Below are 20,717 nucleotides of genomic sequence, written 5' to 3'. Positions count from 1 at the left end.
TGGGGAGGCTCCTGCCAGGGGAGCGACATCAAATTAAATATTAAAAAAAAAAAAAAAAAAAAGGCAGAGAGAAGGAAATGATGGATGGGAGGATTCACAGCCGTGGCCGTTTGTCCTGGCGGAGGGAACCTGCAGGCGCAGGGGAGCTGGCGGTGCCCGCGGGCCGTGGCCGCCGCGCAGCGCCCGGCACGGCACGGCACGACACAGCGTGGGGAGCAGCCGTCCCCGCGGTCCCCCCGCCGCCCCGCTGCCTTTGCCAGCCGACTAATTGCGCCAGTGACTTTGCAGTTCCCAAAATAGCTGCTGGCTCCGGCGGGTGACGTCAGCGGGAGCCGCGGCGGCAGGCCCGGCAGGAGCGGGGAAGGAGGGCGCTGCCGGCGGGGCGGGGTGTGGTGAGCGGCTCCCGCGCCCACCCCGGCCCCGCTGGGTGACCTTGGCACCCGGGGCCACGCTCGCAAAGGGAACGAGGCTTGCGGTGCCGCAGGGATGCCGCAGGGAGGTCAGGTCCTCGTTCATCCCATCGGAGGAGGAGGAGGAGGTGGTCCAAGGCTGTCCCTGCCCTGCATCCCTGCCACACGTGGGTGTCCACATTGCCAGGACCTCTGACTGTAGGGGCTGGGGCAAATCTCGGTGTCCCCACGGGGGAAGAAGGAATGCCCCTCCAGCCAGGCCAGCCGGGTCCCTGCAGCTCCCCGAGGGTGTCAAGGGGTGAACCAGGACCACCCTCCCCGTGTCCCCCAGGGAAACTGAGGCACGTGGGGGGATCCAGAGGCCGCAAGGGGGGCAGGGGAGGGCACAGTGAGCCGTGGGGACACAGTGAGCTGGAGAACAGAGCAGAGCCCAAGGTGACCCAGGTGGTGCTGGGTGTGCAGAGCCAGGGATGCTCCCGGCCCAGGGCTGCCTCCGGCACTGACTCACCCTGCGCCGGATAGCGCCCAGCTCCTCCGGTTACAGGCACACACGGGATCGCCTTAACGGGGCACGGCGTGGCAGGGCCGGCCCAGCCCGGGAAGGGCACCCCTGGGACCGGGCACTGACCCACGGGCCCCTCCTGCCGTCCCTGCAGTCTGCAGGCTCCCCGCACGAGCAGGGCATCCTCCACCACGCCCCAGCCAGAAGCGCTGCTTGTATTGTCCGAGAATGGATTGCACATCCCTCGCAGCGCAGCTGGGGGGGGATTTAATCATGAGTGGCCCCTCACCTGCCCCAGTTCCCGGGCAGCAGAGCTCCTGAGCCCTACACCAGCGCCCAGCCAGAGGCCAGCTTATTATTCTAGAACGTGGTAAAATAATTAAAGCCTCCTCCATTTCCCCTTGCTCATTTGTGCTCCTTCAGCCTGGATTAATGGGTCCCTTCTCCCCAGCACAGACTCATTCCTTATTCCTAATAGCCCATAAATCCCAGCCTCAAAATAACCCCAGCTTTTGCCTGGACCTGCTGAAATATTTATTCTCTCCTCCCTGCTACCCCCCACACCATCCCCTCTCCAGGGATGGGGAGAGGAACTAATCGATGACATCGACCGGTGTGGAGCTGCAGCTGCTCTGGGCGCCGGGAAACAGCTGACGTCGGCAAGAGGATGGGAGCTGGGCAGGAACTCGGCTTCTCCCGGCTCCCACGCAGCCGTTGCAGCCTGGCTGTGCTCCCGTGGTGGGATGCACTCACACCCTTGCCCCCCCCTCACCCCCCTCCGCGCTGCTACCCTGCTCCAGAGCATCCCCTGTGCTGCTACTGAGCTCCAGAGCATTCCCTGTGCTCCTACTGAGATCCCGAGCATCCCCTGTGCTGCTATCGAGCTCCAGAGCATCCTCTGTGCTGCTGCCGAGCCCCGGAGCATTCCCTATGCTTCTACTGAGCTGCAGAGCATTCCCTGTACTGCTGCCCTGCTGCAGAGCCGGGGCATCCTCCATCCCCCTGTTCCCTGCCCCAGGGCATCCCCTCACTGGTACCCTGCTCCCACCCTGCCCACCACTCCCTGCTCCCAGAGGAACAGGAGATGATGCCCAGCTTGGCTGTGGAGTGTCTGGGGGGATCCCAGTGGATCCCAGCCCATCCCAGGCTGGCTGCAGGAGAAAAGGCTGGAAGATGAGGGAGGCAGCTGCTGCCTTTCCTGGCTGGAAACCCTTTGATTGCTGGATTGTAGGCTGTGAAAGGGAGAAACTCTGGGATACCAGGACCTGCTCTTCCCAGCTCAAAGCCAAGAGGAGCAGGATGTGGGGTAACACAAAAAAACAGCCCAGCTTTGCCAGGTCAAGGCATAATCCCCAAGAAAAACAGGGAAAACCCATCCAGCCTTTCTTATCTTCCTCCCTGTGACACCCCAAGAGGCTGCAGTGTCCAGAGCAGCTCCTGGCCACCAGCCCCTCTCCCATCTCCCATAGCCACGGGGTGGGGACTGCAAAGCTGGAGGAGCCCACAGCACCCTCTGACCCAACCCCAGCTGGTGTGGGCTGCCGGAATGGCCTGGGAGCTGCTGGGGACAGCTCTGTCCCCCTCCTGCTCCCAGCAGGACCCAGACATTGCCCAGCTGTCCTGGAGGCAGGAGGCGAGATGGGAAGTGAGGGGGCAGTGGAGCATGCAGGAGCTGGGAGCACAGGGAAAGGAGGATTTTGTTCACACATCACCTCCCTGCCCTCTCCCAGGGCCTCAGCAAGCCCTTGTCCAGCTGTGCTGCCACAGCCTGCCTGGAAGATGCTTCCATGTCTCAGTTTCCCCACTGATGGAAAGCTGGACTGGGATCAAAGTGCTGGGAAAGCTCTGTCCATGGGGAGTGGAAGAGAAGCAGCCAACAGGAGCATGAGCATGGGGCCAGGGCCACACCACAGCTCATGAGACTGCCAAATCCCACTGGGAACAAACCCAAAGCTGGATCCAACCTCATCCCCTGAGCCCAATGGGCATCAGGGTTGTACCCCCAGAGCTGGGGTTGGGAAAGGCCCAAGCTGAGCTCTCAGCTGGGTGGGAATTAAAGGCTGCTTGAGGGTCAGCCAGGGATTTGGGGGAGTTTTTGGCAGCAAGAACTGAGCTCTCTCCTCCAGGTTTGGGGCATCCCCTCTTCTCCAGGTGTTTGCTTTTACCCAGGGCTTTGAGGGGATGACAGGAAAACAAGTCAGCTCTCAGAGCACTTTCAAAGGGCTTTTATGTATTCACAAAAACAAACTCAAACACTTATAAGAAAAAAAAGGGAAAACAAAAAAAAACTCCAACCTAGGAATATGTTCTTATCAACAAAAGAATTGCACAGATGGAGAAATGAGCTCTGTGCCACTGCACGAGCCCTTCCCCACCCTTGAACCCCATCCATGAGAACACGGAGATCATCTTCCCAATGTCCCAGTCGGAATCAAACACTTCGTGGTGAAGGTGACTGGTGCTGCAGGCTGGGTCTTTCCACCTGAACTGGGAGGAAAAGAGCCTTTATACCCCAAAGGCACAGCCCTGGGGAAGGAGCAGGCTCCTGGGTCCCTTTCCTTACTCTGGGAAGGGATTTGGGGTCTTCCCTATGGTTTTCCATCTGTTTGTGTCCTGTCTGCCAGCTCCCTGCCTGCCCATGGAGCTTTTGGGACAGAGCAGCCAAAGCCAGCACGTCTGTATGGCGCAGGATGGAGAAGGTTGGGAGGACTGCAGGGAGCCCCATCCTTCCCCACTCCCCAGGAGATTTTTTGGGCATGGACTGGCTGTGCTGAAGCCCCCCCCCCCCCCCCCCCCCCCAGGAAGGGAAATCTCATCTGAGCTCTCCTATACCCCACAGTGTTTGCAGAAGGAACAGGTGAAATGGGCGCAAGGATTGCAGATGGCGTGAGATCCAACGCCTGCATTTCTGCTGCATGGAAATGGGGGAGGAATTGGTATTTCTGATGCCAAAACGGGAAGAAAAAGCCAGTAATGGGATTGCTGGAGGGCTTGCAAAGCAAATTGCAGAACTACAGTAACTCACTGCAGAGCCACTGGAGCATCCTGGTGTGATTTCAGCCCCCTTTTTACATTTTCTGAGTATAATCTAACGTCATTTTCACAGCGGAAAATCCATTTTTCTCTCCTCATCTCTTAAAAGAAATGGCTGAAACCAGCCAGATTTCACACCAGAAGCAGTTTTGTTTTTCCAAGGGGCTGTCTGGGGGTGGAGGGGGGAAGCTTCAGCCACTATTTCAGGAGCTGAGGAGAACCCAGTCCTCACCCAGCTCCTCCCATCCTCCGAGCCCAAACATCCACAGGGCCAACGCGGGGAGCGTGTCCAGACCAGCACCAAGGGTTCAGCCCTTCTCTGTGGCATTGCCACCAGCTCCCCCCAGCGTCCCTGTCCCTCCTTACCTGCGGGAGGGTCATAGGCTGTCACACACAGCACCGGCATCCTCGGAGTGGTCGCAGTTGTGGACGTCCCAGCGGATGTGGGAGCAGCGCAGCAGCGAGGGCTCGTGTCCTTTGCACTTGAGGTTGTCGAGGAAGATGTAGCCGGCGCCTTGGCCGTAGCGTGCCTCCCCCCAGGCTGCCAGGGCGTGGCCACAGCCCAGCTGCCTGCACACCACCTTGGCGTCCCGCAGGTCCCAGGCGTCGTCACACACCGTGCCCCACTGGGACAGGTAGAACATCTCCACCCGCCCCTCGCACCGGTGGCTGCCGTTCACCAGGCGCAGGGAGCCTGTGGAGGGCGTGGGGTGAGGCAGCCCCTGCCCTTGCCCACCCCAGCGCTGTGTCCCACCATGCCTGCCTGCCCTGGGCTCAGCCCGGAGCTCCCTCACTGCCTTTGCACGGCCAGGAGGAGGGGGGTGACCTGCCAGAGCTGGGGGTGACCCTCAGAGCATCGTGGTGGATATTAAGGTGGAGAAACAGACGATCACCTCTGTCTATTCCCAGCTCTGCCCCTTTGGTCCATCACCACTTTTCCCCACCTCTGTCTGAACCAGCCTTGGAGGCCCCAGGAGAGGCCATGATTTAAGAGTGTCATCACTTTTTTCCCCTCCCTTGGTCTGCTCCAAGCACTGCCAAATCTTGTGCCTCTGCCTGAGCCACTTGTTTTTCCACCCTGTGCCAGCATGGAGCATCCCCAGGGTGTGTCAATGTGTCCCCAGGTGTGGCACTGTGTCCCCAGGTGACACCCCAGTACCTACCCTCCTTGGGACGAGTCGGGGCCAACGTGGTGGTTGTAGCAGTGGCTTCTTGGAAATGGTCTTCAGTGTCATCAGCACCTGGTACAGTGGAAGAGAGGTGGGAAAAGCGACTCGAGGGACAGGGTCAGCTCAAAGCCCCCCAGCAGTGGTGTGGGATGGCTGGGGATGGCTGCAGGGGTGTGGGGGTGGGATGTGCAGCCACTGTGCACTAATGGGGGCCGGAGGGAGTGCCACGCTCCAGCCATCACCCACACTGACTGCCACTGCTGTCCCCATGTGCAGGACAAACCTCGGGGTGTGGGGGCTCATTCGTCACCCACAACCCCATTTGGGGGAACCCCATTTCCCACAGCCAGCCTGACCGTGGTCAAAATCCTCCCTACGCCCACTGAGCTGGGCTTCACCGGAGACCTGCAGACACTCTCACCTCGACAGATGACCCCGGCGTCCTCGTGGTGGCCGCAGTTGTGCTGTCCCCAGCCCAGGTGGAAGCAGTCGGCCAGGCGCGCCTCGCCGCCGCCGCAGCCCACGTTATCCAGCAGCACGGGCCCGCTGCCGTAGCCGAAGGAGCCCAGCACGGTGGCGGCGAGGGCGGTGCCGCAGCCCAGCTGCCGGCAAACCACCTGGGCGTCGGGGAAGTCCCAGTCGTCGTCGCAGACGGTGCCCCAGGTGCCGCGGTGCCGCACCTCCACCCGCCCGCGGCAGCTCCCGTTCCCGTTCGCCAGCCGCAAGCCGCCACCTGCGTGCCACGACGCCGGGGGGACCAGGGCTCCACAGGGGGTCCGGTGGCCCCTGCTGACCCTCCATGGGGGTGGGATGAGCCCCCGGGTTCTGGGGTAGCCCCTGGGGACGTGGGTGTAACCCCCGGAGGATGTGGGGCAAACGCCTGTGGGCATGGGGTGAGCCTCTGGGTTGTGGGATAACCCCTGGGGAGTGTGGGGTGACTGTGGGGATGTCAGTGAGCCCCTGGGGACACAGGGTGGAAGCTTGGTGATGTGGGGTGACATTGGGTACATGAGGTGATTCCCAAGCAGGACTGTGGGCATGGAGCAATCCCTGGAGATGTGGGATGAACCTCTGGGCGTCATGGAGTGAACACCCTGTGAGCATGGAGTAAACCCTGGGGGTGGGGTGCGAGCCCTGGGGATGTGAGATAATTCCTGGGGCATGGATTGAGCACTTGGAACATGGGGTGACCTTTGGGGACATGGAAGGAGCCCTGGGGGCATGAGGTGAGCCCTGGGGATGTGGAGTGACTCCTGCAGGGACATGGAGCCCCGTCCAGGACTAGCAGGAGCTGCACACTTACTTTCCTGCTCGATGGTCAGGAGCGTGGTGGTGACCACCTCGGTGGCCTGAGAGGGCTGGTCCCTGCTGTCTGTCACTGCTGGGACAAGTGTGGGGACATGTGGGCATTGGGGGGTCCAGATCCAGCACCCCCTTCTCCTGCTCCAGTGGGTGCCAGTGCTCACCAGCACCATGGCTGCCCCCAGACAAGACCCTGCCATGGGCAATGTCACTCCCCGAACATCACCCATGCTTGGCAGGACCCCAGGGTGGCCAGGCTGGGTCACAGGAGGACACAGAGGGCACAGCTTCGCCCCCCAGGTGACTGAGCGCCAACCTCCTACCTGTGGCCGTGGCTGTGAGCGTCTCCTCAGAGTCCATGGCCACCGAGGTGGTGAATGATGTGATGGTGGATGTGTCCAGTCCTGTGGTGACACAGAGGGATAGAGGTGACACCTGGGAGATTTATCATCAGGATTCATTACCTTTTATGCTTCATTATCCCCTGCTCCTCTGAGGAAGGTCTGGGCGTGGTGGTGCCATCGACTCAGTGCCCAGAGGAGGTGCCAGAGGGGATGGGGATGTTTAGGAAGGAAAGGACCAGCCTGAAAAAATTGTCCCTTCTGTCCTACATCATCCCCTTTGTCCATTAAGAATGGGAAAGGGAAAGCACTGGCACTTACTGCTCCTGTCATTAGCCATGATAATGAGGGAATTCAGGGGGATTATTAACATTATAAACAGTAATCAGTGGAGAATGGCAGGAATACATCATTTCAGGAGGGGAAGGGGAGGCAGGCTGGGCCTGGCACCGTGCCCAGCCCCTGGCAGCCGCTCCCTCCTTCCGGACACGGGCAGCTTGTTTTCCAGCCAGCAGAGCAGGGAAATGGCAGAGGGAAATGGCAGGATGGCAGATGCATTTCCCCTGCAAATCACCACCCTGGCTGTGCTCTGGTCCCTTGGTGTGGGGTGGCTACTCTGGAGCACCAGGATGAATGCGGATAAGGAGCAAGGATGTTCCCACAGTGCAGTGCCCAGTCCCTTGGGCATCTCAGCATCTCTCTGAGGCCATTTCTGCTGGGAGAACAGGATGTCCCTGGGTTTTTCCCCACCCTGAGGGCGATGCCCTGCCCGGTACCTGTGCAGATGACCCCAGCATCCTCGTGGTGGCCGCAGTTATGGATGCCCCAGCCCAGGCTGTAGCAGGCAGACAGGAAGGGCTCGCTGCCGTCGCAGTTGACATTGTCCAGGAGGATACGTCCTGTTCCATAGCCAAAATAGGCATTGCTCTTGTAATCCAAGGCTTGCCCACAGCCCAGCTGCTTGCAGACCACGCTGGCATCGCTCAGGCCCCAGTCATCGTCGCAGACGGTGCCCCAGTTGCCGCGGTAGAAGATCTCCACCCGGCCCTGGCAGGTGTCGGGGCCGCTCACCAGGCGGATGCTGCCGTCACCTGGAGGGTGGCAGCATGAGGTGAGGGGGATGTGGTGTCCCTGCAGGTGGCACAGTGATGCCACCGTGCCCAGACCCTGCTGTGCCCATGATGGCAAAGGAAATGAGTGAGGAAGAGCAGGGAAGGGGAGAAGCAACGGGGCTTGGGAACCTTGGGAAGCTCTGGGATAGAGTGTGGCCAACGCCAGCACAATGATGGGCTCTGGGGGTCTGCACGTCAGGGCTGGAGGGTTGGGAGGCTTCAAGAGGGGCAGCAGGTGACAGTAGGGGACACTGCCCTCAGGCAGGAAGTCCCCCCTGCAGTGACTGCTGAGCAGCTTACTTTCCCCATCCTGTACCGAGGCTGTGAGGGTCCTGGTGGTTGGTCCTTCGCTGACTTGCGTGGGTGAGAACTCTGCAAAGGGAAGCAGAGAGGTGGCACCTGCTGTTGCTGCTCCACCTTGGAGCTGGGGGGATCCTTCCCGCCCCACTGCTCCAGGAGGGTCTGCACCAAACCAGCCCCAGCTGAAAATAGAGGGGTTTGCAGCTGCACCACCCTGCCCAGAGCTCTCTGCCAACACCAACAGCCTCTCTTCTGCCCTCAGACCCAGCTCCCCACCTCCTTTTTCACTCCTTCCACCTCTCCTCTCCAACAATGCTATGATTCATTTTCCTGCTCAATCCACAACTTGTGTTCTCTGCTTGCTGTTGCTACGACCTACCACCCAACCCAGCATCCCTGCCTTTCCATCCCTCCTTTTCCAAGCCCTGCTTCTGCAGGGGATTCACGGAGCAGCTGCTCCAGGTCTGCATAGCCTCACTTTCACAGCTCACTGATGCCTGGCTGATGAGCAAACCTTGCACAGCGAGGGAGGAACGTGTGTGGGGTACACAAGGGTCGTCACAGAGCCGTTCCACTTTCACTTGCCAAGTTCAAACACTTTCCACTGCTTTTCTCACCTTTAGGAACATCTCTTGCTGAAAAGCTCAGCGATTTAAAGAAGCACAAGTCAAAAGGGGAAAGAGCAGTTGGGCAGCAACTGACTCCGAGGCAGGAGCGTGGGTGGGCATGTGCTCCTTCCCCAGGGATCATACTGGAGAGGGCGCAAAGTCCCCGAGCTGGGATTGACAAGGAACACAAAACAGGCTGGTCACCTTATGGAGCACCAGCCTGCGGAGCTGGGGGTGACCTGGATTGAGGAGAGGGGTGACAGGAGGATGCAGAGGATGTTTGGCTGACCCAGGTCAGAGGAACAGGCTCTGAGATAAGACTCTTGGGCTCCACTAAGGCCCCTGCAGCCCCCAAGCCTTACACTCCACAAGAACCCCCTGCTCTCCTTTGCCCCCCAAGGAACCCAACCTCGTTACCATTGCACACAACAGCCACATCCTCGTAGTGGTAGCAGTTGTGGATGCCCCAGCCGTGGCTCCAGCACTCACTCAGGGCTGCCTCCCAGCCCTTGCAGTCCACGTTGTCCAGGAAGATGGGCCCACTCCCTTGGCCAAAGGTCATGGCAGCTGGGAGGGTGATAGCATGGCCACAGCCCAGCTGGCGACACACCACGTTGGCATCCACGATGTCCCAGTCATCGTCACAGACTGTCCCCCATGAGCCGTTGTAGAGGATCTCCACCCGCCCCTGGCACCGGCTGGGCCCGTTGGAGAGACGGATCTCTGGGAGGGTGGGGACAGAGAGGTAATGGGGAGCAAATCTACATCAAACTCCTGCTCCTAAGATAACATCCTGCCCCTTCTCTGTAGCACAGCACAGTTGTTGGTGATGCCCACCTGCTGGTGGGACATGGGCTCCCCTTCATCTGCTGCCAGCAGTGGCTGTGGAGACGCAGCGCGTCTCAATTCAGGAATGGGGTGCACCATCACCAAGGTCAGGCTGGATGGGGCTTTGGACACTCTGGTCTAGTGGAAGGTGTCCCTGCCCATGGCAGGGAGTGGAATGAGATGGTTTTTAAAATCCCTTCCAACTTAAACCCTTCTGTGGCTCTGCGATGCTCCCATCATCTCCCCTGCTAATGGGCAAAAACCCAATGGGAGAAGGGAAAAGCAGACACGTGGCACCACATGTTGACTTACAATAGGTGACTAGTGACAAGATGCAATTAGCAAATTCTTATTAGCCTCAATGAATGCATCCAGAGCTGGTCCCACATGGGAGATGGTGGGATGGAGATGATCTCTCAAGCTGCTGGCCACAGGGAGCAAGTGTGGAAGTGCCTGGGGTCTACCACATCAAGGGAATTATTTATTTGTGTGTGATGCATGGCACAAGGACAGGGACTCAGCAGGAGGTAGGAAAATTCTCCTCTCAGGATAATTAGCAGAATAGGGATAATAAAAAAATCTTTATTTCCTTTCTGTAAAAGAAGTTGAACTTCTTCCTGCCGCTTTTTGTTCCAAACCAGTATCTTTCCTTTTTAAAATTCCCCAAATCTCTTCTTTTACCTAAAAATGCATTTTTCAACTACAAAACTTCCCAGAGAAAAGTGACTTTAAGAGAAGAATCTCACCTGGGAATGGCAACAACTCGGGCTCAGAGGTGGTGCCTGCAAGGGAGAAGAGAAAGGATCAGCTCTCCCCAGAGAGAAGAAGGTGCAGCTTGGAGAGTGATGGCAGCAGGGATGGGATGGGATGGGTGTGGTGGGGACTGGCAGGACCCAGCAGCCCTTGGACCCTTCCCTTTCCTGCAAAGTCCTGGTGTTTGCAGGGGAAAAAATGAACACCCTTCCCTGGGCCATCACTTCACAGGTGGGGAAACTGAGGCAGCATATGAGTGGCTGTGGCTCTGGTGGGACTGTGCTTGAAGCACAAGGTGACACATGTGTGATCCTGATGAGTCCAGTGGCCAGCAGAAGCCACTCCAGGTAGGTCCTGTCTTGGGCCAGGTCTTGGGGACCTTTTTGTCCATCCCTGGCTCCATTGCTGCATTGCTGTGGGCCCTAGGCAGCTCCTGCATCCTCCTGCCCCATCACCTCCATGGAAAACTTGGGTGGTGAGATGGGAAAAAAAGAAAATCAATCCTGCCCAGCTTGAGAAACCCAGTGGAGATCTCCTGATGGAAGATGCTGCACCCTATGTGCATTTTAATTGTTTTTTCTTTTATTTCCCCAATAAACCCACTTTTTGGAAGCTCCATTATTACATGCAAGTACCAACACACCTGCTGATGGGGTGCAGCCACCTTAGGGGGTGAACAAATCTCATCCAGAGGGAGGTCAGCACTTGAAGGATGCAGGATGTGTCCTCATCCCTGGACACCCCCCACCCCCACCCCCCCACAGCTGGGCGTTATTTGGGCACAAAATCCCTCTCAGCTGCAATGCTGAGTGATGTGTGATTCCTCCCTGGAATGCTGCCAGCATGGGTCACTGAGGGCTCCAGCTTGTCCAGGAGGTCACAGCAACATGATCCTGATGCCCTGGGGCTGGGTGACTTGACCTTGTAGACATCCCAGTCCACAAGCACTTGTCTGATGCTGGAGCCCAGCACAGACCTCCTTGGGCATCTGAGGTGTCCTGGGTTTGAGGCTCTGGCTGCACAGCCCTCTCCCATGGGTGACACCTTCCAAAATCCTTCCAAACCTTGTGGAGGGTGTTGCTGCCCACGGCAGGGGGTTTGGAACGAGATAACGTTTAAGGTCACTTCCAACCCAAACCATTCCGTGATTCTGTGATGCCTCCGTGCTAATTACAGCACCTAAGGACTGATCAACACCCGTGGTGCCTCCGTGGCCTCTTTTCCTCCCACTGCCTCGGACCAGCCCTGTCCTGCTTCCCGCTCAGCCCACGAGCAGTGACATGAAGGTCAACCCCAGGCGCTCCGGGGGCGGATGTCACCGCCGTGAGGAGCAGTGTGAACCTGGGGGGACAGCAGAGCAGATGAACCCACCTCCCTTTTCCTTGCTAGGACGTTGCCTGGGAGACCATTAAGTCAGCCAGAAATCAGGGCTGTCAAAGAAAGACCTAGAAGCCCCAAGAGGAAGGAGAATAAGGCGACTGTCTGGCTGTGTCCATGACTTAGCAGGGATGCTGGGATGAACAGCAGCAGCTGGGGAGCTCCAGAGAGGTCAGAGCCCCTGCCCTACCCAGCTGGACCAGGCATGGAAAGGGATGCTGTGATTCCAGCAAGAATTGGGGATTAAACAGGTGAGACCACGGGAGCACAGAGGCTCAGCAGGAAAGGACAGGGAAGGATACAGCAGCCCCGTGGGCTGGATAACAGGGTAGAGGTAATTCAGATCACCCCTGCAGCAAAAATGGGGAGACGTGAGGGTTTCTAGGAAGAGTGTCTGATCCTGGTTTGTATTGATTTTTAACACCTAGTCCTCCCTAGTGCCAAAAAAGCAGTGGATAAAAAGGACATTGATAAATATTCATCTCCCTTTAAGTCAAAATCAAAGCTCTGAAATATTAATTTAAGAGCATCCTCCAGCAAAGTCAGGAGAGATCTGAAAAGAATATGCCTGGTTTGTCTACAATAATGAGGAACGAGGGGGAAACTGTCTTTTTTGAGAAGAGATAGAGCCCTCCATGTTTCTCTGATCCAGCTTCACAAAGCCAAAAGAAAAAGGGAAACTGCTCGAGTAAACACCGCTGCTAAACAAAACCACCAAAAGGGAGGACAAATCGCGCTTCGTAAGCGACTAATCTGTGCCCATTATTGAAGAGAACCAGGAGAGCCAGGCGATGCAGGGGACAGCGACAGAGCCACAAGGGTCCCCCCGGGGTCCCCACACCCGGAGTGTGGGCGCGGATGCTGCCGCAGCATCCCGAGGGGAAAGGGAAGCACCAGCTGAGGCGGTGGGAAGGTAAAACCCGATTTAACTCAATTAGGATGTCTGACCACACCTGAATTCCCAGTTTTCTGGCTGGCTGTGCCTTGGGGCGGGTTTGTTGAGGCAAGAATGCGTTCCCCACCGCCTGGCTGTAATTACATGGATAGAGTCACACTGGGATAACTACGCTGCCACAGCACACATGTGGACTTGCATTCCAGGGCAGGAACGGCTTGTCCCAGGTCTGTTTAAATGCTTTCCATCCTGACTGGGCAGTGCCTGCCAGGAGTGAGTAGGGACCGTTGTTCTCAGGGGATGGGTGCTCATTCTCCCCATTCCCTTGGCAGGACTGGTCCAACAGGTCCTGAGGAGCGACTCCAGGAGCATCCCTTGACCAACAGCATCTTCCCATGGATGCTGCCTGCTCTGGAGCCCAGAACTGCTCTGTCGCCAGTGCTGGCAGCTGCCTGCCCCATTCCCCTGCCTGTCCTGAGTGCTGGGCTTGCTGCCACAGCCAGGTCACGGTGGGACATAAGAGCTGAACGTGCTCCCTCCATCCCTGTGCACACTCAGCTCTGTGTGAGGACACCGCAATAATCCTGTGCCTGGAGAAAATCTGCCCACAAACCTGAGAGCTGGAGAGGGATCACGGGTGCCTAAAACCCCTCCCACTGCCCCAAGGAGGAGCTCACCGGTGGGGATGAGGAGGATGAGGAGGATGAAGAGTGTGGCTGGCATCAGGGAGAGAGGCAGCACCTCGATGCTCTGCTTCCTTGTGCCGTGCAGGGTGTCCGGACAGGGACCGAGTGTCATTGCTGCTTGTCAGTCCTCCTGCAGGTGAATTTCTAGAGGACACTTCCCTGAAACATGCGGACAGCAGTGTTAGTGGTGGTGGCCAGGAGAGCCTGTGGTCACCAAGGGCCATGCAGGACCTGTGAACATGTCCCTCCTCTGTATTTCCTGGAGCAGTGACACATGAAAAATAATTCCAGCTGGATTCATTGATAAATTGCTTGTTAGCAATTTTTTTTTTTTTAGTGGCAAGATGAAGCTGAAGGGCCATATCCCACCTGCGAGATAAAACTCAGCAACAGGGAATGTCAGCAGAAAATGAGGAAGAGATTAAATATCTTCAGATTCCATTTCCCCCTCATTTACTGCTCACTGCCGCAGGGGTGGATTTCCAGCTCTGTCTCACTATCAGGCTGTCAGGGAGGGGGTGAGTGCTGGTCCTGCTGGCCGGGACACCTCCGGGAGCCCAGACCCACATGCCGCGGTCCCAGCAGCCGGTCTGGCGGCGGCGTGCGCTGGGGGAGCAGTGCCATCGTGAGGATGCTCCCGAGCTGTCAGGCTCAGCTCAGCGAAGCCCTAAAATTAGGCCCTCCAGCCCGCACGGGGCACATCAACCCCTGTAGGGATGCACAACGACTGCTGCTGCTTCAGGCATCTACTGGTGGTCAGAAACTTGGGAAACGTCATCCACCACATGGGAGGCTAAACCCTCCTTCCCATGGAAACCTCTCATCCAGCCTTCTGCTGCTCCTGGTTTTCCCATGTGGAGGCATGGGATGAGAAGAGCTCCGTGTGCTGGTGTCCACCCAGCCAAGGCCTCTCCAGACCATGGGCTGGGGGAGCTCCAAAGCCTCCAGACCAAGGCTTGGACTTCGTTGCCTGCACTAAGGAGAGATGACGGTGGACCGAAGGGTTTTCTGTGCAGCAGCAAGAGGTGATGGAGGTGCAGGAAGGAGCCCACGTGGATGGGACACAGCCCCGTTACATCTCCCTGATCTCTGCTCGGCTCCTGCTGACCAAGCCTCTGGAGGAGACTCACCAGCGGACAGACAGCTCAGTGATGGGGGCTGAAAACCAATCTACTGGCTGAGGTGGTGGCTTTCAATACTCCATTCATCCCTCCTAAAGCACCGAATAATGTCGCCTTTTGTCCCACGGGCCCTCCCCTCTCTGCAGCGGGGCAGGGCTGACAGACGGCCCCTCCGCCGCCCTGCCCCGGCCAAACCCCGGCATCGCGTCCTGCTCGCAGGGACGTTGTCATCGCCGGCCACTTTTGTGCCGGAGCCAGCGCGTTCCTGCTCCCTGGCAGGGTGGCAGTGGGTTTTAACCACTGCGGTGCTGTGCCACGGCTGACCCCAAAGAGGGAAAACCCAACTTTCCTTCTCTGCCTGTCCTTTTCCAACTGCTTCTCCATCCTCATCCCATCGCTCAGGATTCAGCTGAAAACTGAACTCCCTTCCTTAAACCCAGGGGTGTTGGGGTTCTTTCAGAATCCCCATAGATTAAAATCTGCTTTTAAGCCATAATTAGTCATTATGGCACTGTAGCAAAACACAGCATCCCTTTTAACATCACTCAGAGAATCTGTGGCTGCTTCAGTCCTGGAAGTGTCCAAGGCCAGGTTGGACAGGGCTTGGAGCAACCTGGGATAGTGGAAGGTGTCCCTGCCTATGGCAGGGGGGTGGGATGGGATGTGCTTTAAGGTCCCTTCCAACTCAAAGCGTTCTATGATTTTGTGATGATTCTATGGTTTTTAAAGCATTGCTGAATGTGGGTTTATGGAAGCCCCTTCACACCAAGGTTTTCAAGCTGTCAGGTGTCCCATGAAGCCAACCCCCCACCAGGGACCCGATGGAAGAAGCAGCAAATCCTCCATCATCCCCAGCATCCTGCACAAGCACTGACCACCAAGGATGATACAAAACTCACAGGGGGGGATCAGGGCTTTAAAGTGGGGCACAGAAAGTCTCTGCTTTCACCCCAAATAACACACCGCAGCAGACACACTGTGCCCAGCCAGCTCTTTGCCCTTGGTGGAAACTCCCTCCTCCCACCTGGACACAGGACCCTACAAGTCCTTTCATCCCTTTTGATCCCCTTTGTACCCCTTGGCCACAGCTGGAGTGAACCCCAGCTCTCTCACACTTCTTCCGCTTTTTAACAATTCAAACAACTTCAGGAGAAATCACAGTTTTTCAGCTGCCACCACCCCACTAGATCATTATTTGTAATTACCACCCTGACCTAAAAAAAGCATCATAAATCCACATACCTGTTTGGTATTCTCTCTCCAGTATAAAGATGGGTGTATCGAATCCCAGAAATATCAGTCCTCTTTTGAAATAAACGAAGGAGCTGTCTAGTTAGTTATAAAATATTAAAAAAATAACGTTTGAAATTAATATTCCTGGTAAGATGTGATGGGAATAAGGCAGGAATTTTTTCTTTAGGTGAGATCTTGCTTAGTAAATTTAAAAGAAAATTTGAAAAAGGGAAGAAAATGGATCTCATCCATCAACGGAACAGCTCCAGCCTGTCATCTCTTCGCACTTTTGGGGCTGCTGCTGCTGGGTTACAGCAGGATGGCAGCACTGCAACCCATCCTGGGACAGACCATCCCCAAAGCAAAGGACAAAGAGAGGGAGCAGGAGAAGGGAGAAGAAGAGGAAGAAGAAGCAGAAAGAGGAAAAGAGAGGGAAGACCGCTAAGGAGACATGGCGCGGAGGGAATGGCTCGGGTTTCAGGGAGGCAGGCAGGGACACATCCTTAAATTGGGTGCTGGCAGAGCCTGGGTTACGCCTCGAGGGGACGGGAGAAGCTTTTTCAGAGGATTTGGGCTTTTCAGCTCCTTCCCACCTCCCTCCTCGGCTGTCTGAGTGCCCACCTGGAGAGGAAGTCAGCAATAACCATCTGGCTGGAAATACTTCTGTCGGTGCCTGAGCCAGCACTGGGATGCAGGAGGAGGGGATGGTTCTGACCTCCTTCCCTGCCTGGGGGACTTGGAGACCTGTTCCTTGGGCAAACCATGGTCTTCCCTGCCTGTTCCCAGGCAAGAAATTAGCTTTAGAGGTCCCTTTTTTACAGGATTTTTCCTGTCTGACCATGCAAGGCATCTCTGCTGAGGACATTGGAGGGATCTGACCTATCCTTGTGCTCTCAGCCTGTGGTGAAGGATGTCCTGTGGCTGGAAACCTTCCCCATCCACCTCCACCACCTCCTGCACTACACATCCATGTTGTCTCCTTCTGCTCCTGACCAAGGCATCTCTTTATTTTGAAAAGAATAGTGTATATTTAATAATTTTTAACTATTACAGCCTTTTAACCATTTTAACCACCATTGCAAGTAAAAGCCAGAAAATGTGAGACTCTTGGGTCTCAGCAGCCTTGAAGACCACAGAAAAGGAACCTCCAAACATACTGAGTTTCCCAGCCTTATGAAATCTTAAGTTCCCCAGCAATTTTAGGTGCCTGGTGTGCTTCTGGCTTTGAACAAGATGATTTTATGAGCCACAGGATCCCTGCTCTCATTCTCATGGGAGGCAGAATTTGCCTTGTGGGTCTTGCTCCTGTATTTTTCATTTGCTCCTATGCAAAGCCCAGACTTCTAAATGCCCTAAAAAGCCTGTGTTTTGTATTTTAACTCTGCACAAAGACAGCTCTGCCTACAACTGTCGCCAACTGCTTCTGCTGTTCCTTTCTTGCAGGGATTTAGTAATTAGCAATTAGGCACTTTTATTTCCCAGTAGCAGCAAAGTTCTAATTAACCAGATCGTGAGCACAAGTTTCAAAGGTGCCTTTTAAGTCTGTTTTGCCTAAACTTTGACAGACTCCCCACTGTCCTGGCTGTCTGCCAGGGGCCATGGACTGGGAATCATCAGCTCCAGCATCAGTCCACATCCAGGTTTTGCAGACCAGGAGCAAAATGTGGACATGCAGGGATCAGGTGCTCTCCACTCTGTCCAGGATTTCTCTGGGCGTTTGGGGCAGCCTTTTTCCATGTCCACATCGTTCCTACATGTGCTTTGAGTGGCTTGGCAGTATCAGGCTAGGGGATTACGCTGCTCTGGGGAAAAGAAAACACAGTCAGCCTTATTCAGGGAGCAGCCACAACATAAGAAAGGCTAATTATAAAATTCCACAGGACAGCAAGGCTGTTCTCTTGTGTGCCAGAGGAAAAAAAAAAAAAAGAAGCTCTTTTTATGCTTCTTGATGGTCCTGCTGCCTAGGCAGGGACACTCCGGGACACTCTGGGACACTCTAGAGGTGCTCATGGAGGAGAAGCTTCTCAGGGCCATCCCCACATTCACTCAGCAGCTGCCACGTGCCACGAGCAGCATCTGCAACAGCCTCCTATGGCATCTCCAGCAGACCTCTTTTCTGGCAGCAGTTTGGCTGTGGTGGAAACTGGGGAAAACAACTGGCTCACAAATCTGCAGAAAATGCAAGGCCTCCAGAAAAAGAAACAACTGAAAACCAAAACTGAAACCATAACCAAAACCAAAAATCCAAACTGATTACCCTTTTCAGTTAGTTGGGAAAATGTAGAGAGGAGAGATAAACTCATTTGTCCGGGCTATACCATGGCCAGGAAATGCACTGGGGATGTAAAGAAGAGCCTGGTGCTCTATGAAAGAGCCGTAAGCTGAAACAAAAGGCATCTTCTTGCTGCCAGGAGGGAAACACAGGGCAAAGACCACCAATTGCTGTTTCGAGCCTTTGGCCGGTGTATAAAGAATGACAGGATTCCCCTGCTGATTGCTGTACTAAATCACCGGGTATTTAGGGGGCTCCTGCTGCTGCTTTCACTTTGGGGAGCACCGGCACGAAAAATGCTGCATCTACAGCAAGATGGAGCCTCCCCTCCTTCCTCCGCTCCTCCTGCTGCTCCAGGGCACGGCCAGTGATGAGATCCTGCAATGTGGGGTCTGGGGAGCCCTCAGCCCCAAACCAGCCTTTGAAGAAGGGAAAGATGTAAATCCAGTACAAGGCCATTTTGGTTCCCTGTCCTGACATCAAGCCCCACCTCGGTGCAGCTGGAGCTGTGCTCCTAGCACACCCCTGTGCTATTTGGGAACCACGAGCTAATTTTAAGGTGTTTTCTGACAGGTTATAAGTACTGAAGGAACGGCAGGGCTGAGGAAAGAGCAGTGGAAGCCCCCAGAGAGGCTGAGCGTTGCCCTGGGCTGCAGCAAGCCGACGCTCGGGGAGAGGTACCCATCCCCTCCCCAGACAAAATCACCTTTGTTCCTCCCTAATCTGCTTCCTGCCCGACGTGCTGCAGAAACCACCTCAGGCAGGTGGGAAGGAGCAGCCCAAGGACACGGTGCTGACAGGAGGCTCTCTGGAGGGCAGCAGACCCATGCCATGGGCTCCGGCCGCCATCCAGGGCTGGGGAGGAGCAGGAACGGATCACAGCGGGGGAGAGGGGATGGAAAACAGGGAGCTGGGTCCCCTCCGTCACCAAAGGCACTCGCTGTGGACCATGAGCTTTAGGGTGTGTCCATAACTCCTTTTCCTGCCTGCCATTACTTCTGGGGGTGAAACCTCACCTGGCAATAGGATTTATGGGACAACAGCCATATATATGTTATATATAAAAATATCTATATGTTATATATATGCAGGTATTTATATAGGTGTGTTTATTTTTATGACTTGTCCATTGGGACCAGCACTTGCTGGCTTCTCTGCCAGCCCTGGGGAATTAATTCATCCCACTCCTGCCGCAGCATCGCTGCTGTGAGATGGGACTGCTGCAGCCTCGGTGCTTTTAGATTCACTCCAGAGAGTCCAAAACTGCGCCAAAGTGGGTGACTGGGAAGTGATGACAAGACAGACGGGGTGGACATCGCTGCCTGGCAGTGCAGGAACCTGCGTGAGGATGGAGAAACCGTGCCCGAGCCTGAGGCTGCATGGAACAGCGTGAGTTGGAAGGGACCTTGAAAGGCTCATTTAGCTCCGGGAAAGCTCCGAAGGGATAGATCGGCTGCCAGGCGGCTGAGTGTGCACTAGGTGGCACGCAGCTGCAGGGAGAAGCTCTAGAGACAGCGGGGAGAGGCTTGGTTTAGGGACGAGAGAGGAAAGCTCCACGGGGAAAAGCAGGCAGAAGGCAGAGAGGGATGAGTTCTGCCCCTAATTAGCACTAATGGCGAGGTGAGATAGGAACACAGCCCAGACGACTCGGCTCCGGAGCTTCCCGGCTGGATTTAGCAAAGGATGGAGAAAGCCTTTTTGATCGGGGTCAGGATGACAGGAGAAGGGGCAAGGGTTTCAACTGAGAATGGTAAATTTAGGATTGACATGAGGAAAGAATGTTTTATTATGAGCATGATGTGGCCCTGACACAGGTTGCCCAGAGAAGATACAGACGCTGGAAGCGTTCAAGGTCAGGTTGGGTGAGGCTTGGAGCAACCTGGGATGGTGGAAGGTGTCCCTGCCCATAGCAGAGGCTTGGAACAACCTGGGCTGGTCCCTTCCAATGCCAACTGTTCAAGATTCCATGATTTCCCCAGAGAAGGCAGGCAGTGGAACACAGAAAGCTGAGCTGAGCTCAGGAGGCGTTTCTCACTATCAGCAGGGATGAGGAACATGTCCCTCTCAGCAGGTAATTCCCAAGGATCGGACAGCAGGGTCACCCAGCAGGAGGGGGGTGCCCACACCAGATCCATCCCTGCTTTGTCTAGCTGGTCCCTGGCAGGAACCAGCAGCAGCTGCTGCAGAGGAAAATGAAATGAAATTTCACCTATTATTCTTTGCCTGCAGAGGAATTTCTTCCTAATTCCTGTCACTTTGGGTTTGTCTGCTCAGGGAAATTAATCTGAAATCGAGTGGGCTGTGAATTCAAAGTGCTGCAGCGATCCCAGCAGAGCTTGGACAGGCTGTTTCCTAAGTGGCCAGACTATTCCCTGGAGCACCAAGCTAAGCCTGGCAATTTAACAGAGCCTCAAGCATCAGGTTTTGTAGACATTAATGTAGGACCTCGAGCCAAAATCGTGTGAGAGGGAGCAGCCATGGAGAAATTAATTCAACAGCCTTCCAGCACCACTGCAAGAAAAGGAGCAGGGGGAAGGCAAATATTTGGCTGGTTACCCCAGTGCGTGGATGGATCAGACAGGAGGTGATGCCACGTTGAAGGACTCAGTGCTTTGCATACTGATTTGAGGAGCATGCAGAAAAAGGTGTGGGAAAGAGCAGCATGGGGAAAAAGGGATCCAGATGAAAAAAAAAAAAAACCAACCAACAAAAAGCCCATAAGGGACTATGTTAAAATCTGGGGATCATTAAGGTAAAAATCATGTAAAATATAAA

At 55.7% G+C, this 20,717-nt stretch overlaps 1 protein-coding gene and 1 long non-coding RNA gene across 2 annotated transcripts; one reads left to right on the top strand and one right to left on the bottom strand.

Moving 5' to 3' along the window:
- Window positions 1–3,122: 3,122 nt before the first annotated feature.
- Window positions 3,123–13,428, bottom strand: SSC4D (scavenger receptor cysteine rich family member with 4 domains). Its single transcript, XM_066201632.1, has 11 exons — window positions 13,308–13,428; window positions 10,352–10,387; window positions 9,195–9,500; window positions 8,170–8,241; window positions 7,534–7,848; window positions 6,740–6,820; window positions 6,418–6,495; window positions 5,536–5,847; window positions 5,109–5,186; window positions 4,312–4,639; window positions 3,123–3,399 (listed from the first exon to the last, which is right to left on the bottom strand). Exons 1-10 carry the CDS (start codon window positions 13,426–13,428, stop codon window positions 4,323–4,325), a joined length of 1,716 nt encoding a protein of 571 aa, XP_066057729.1. The 3' UTR covers window positions 3,123–3,399; window positions 4,312–4,322.
- LOC136299748 (uncharacterized) lies at window positions 12,816–13,787 on the top strand. The gene is made up of 2 exons (XR_010723567.1): window positions 12,816–12,857; window positions 12,963–13,787. It is a non-coding gene; the product is annotated as an uncharacterized lncRNA (long non-coding RNA).
- Window positions 13,788–20,717: the final 6,930 nt, after the last annotated feature.

The sequence above is a fragment of the Chamaea fasciata genome, unplaced genomic scaffold (genome assembly GCF_029207755.1).
Source record: "Chamaea fasciata isolate MVZ Bird 193981 ecotype frontalis unplaced genomic scaffold, bChaFas1.0.hap1 SCAF_21, whole genome shotgun sequence".
NCBI lineage: Eukaryota > Metazoa > Chordata > Aves > Passeriformes > Sylviidae > Chamaea > Chamaea fasciata.
The sequence above is the reverse complement of the archived record's forward strand: the minus strand, read 5'-3'. Positions and strand labels throughout refer to the sequence as shown.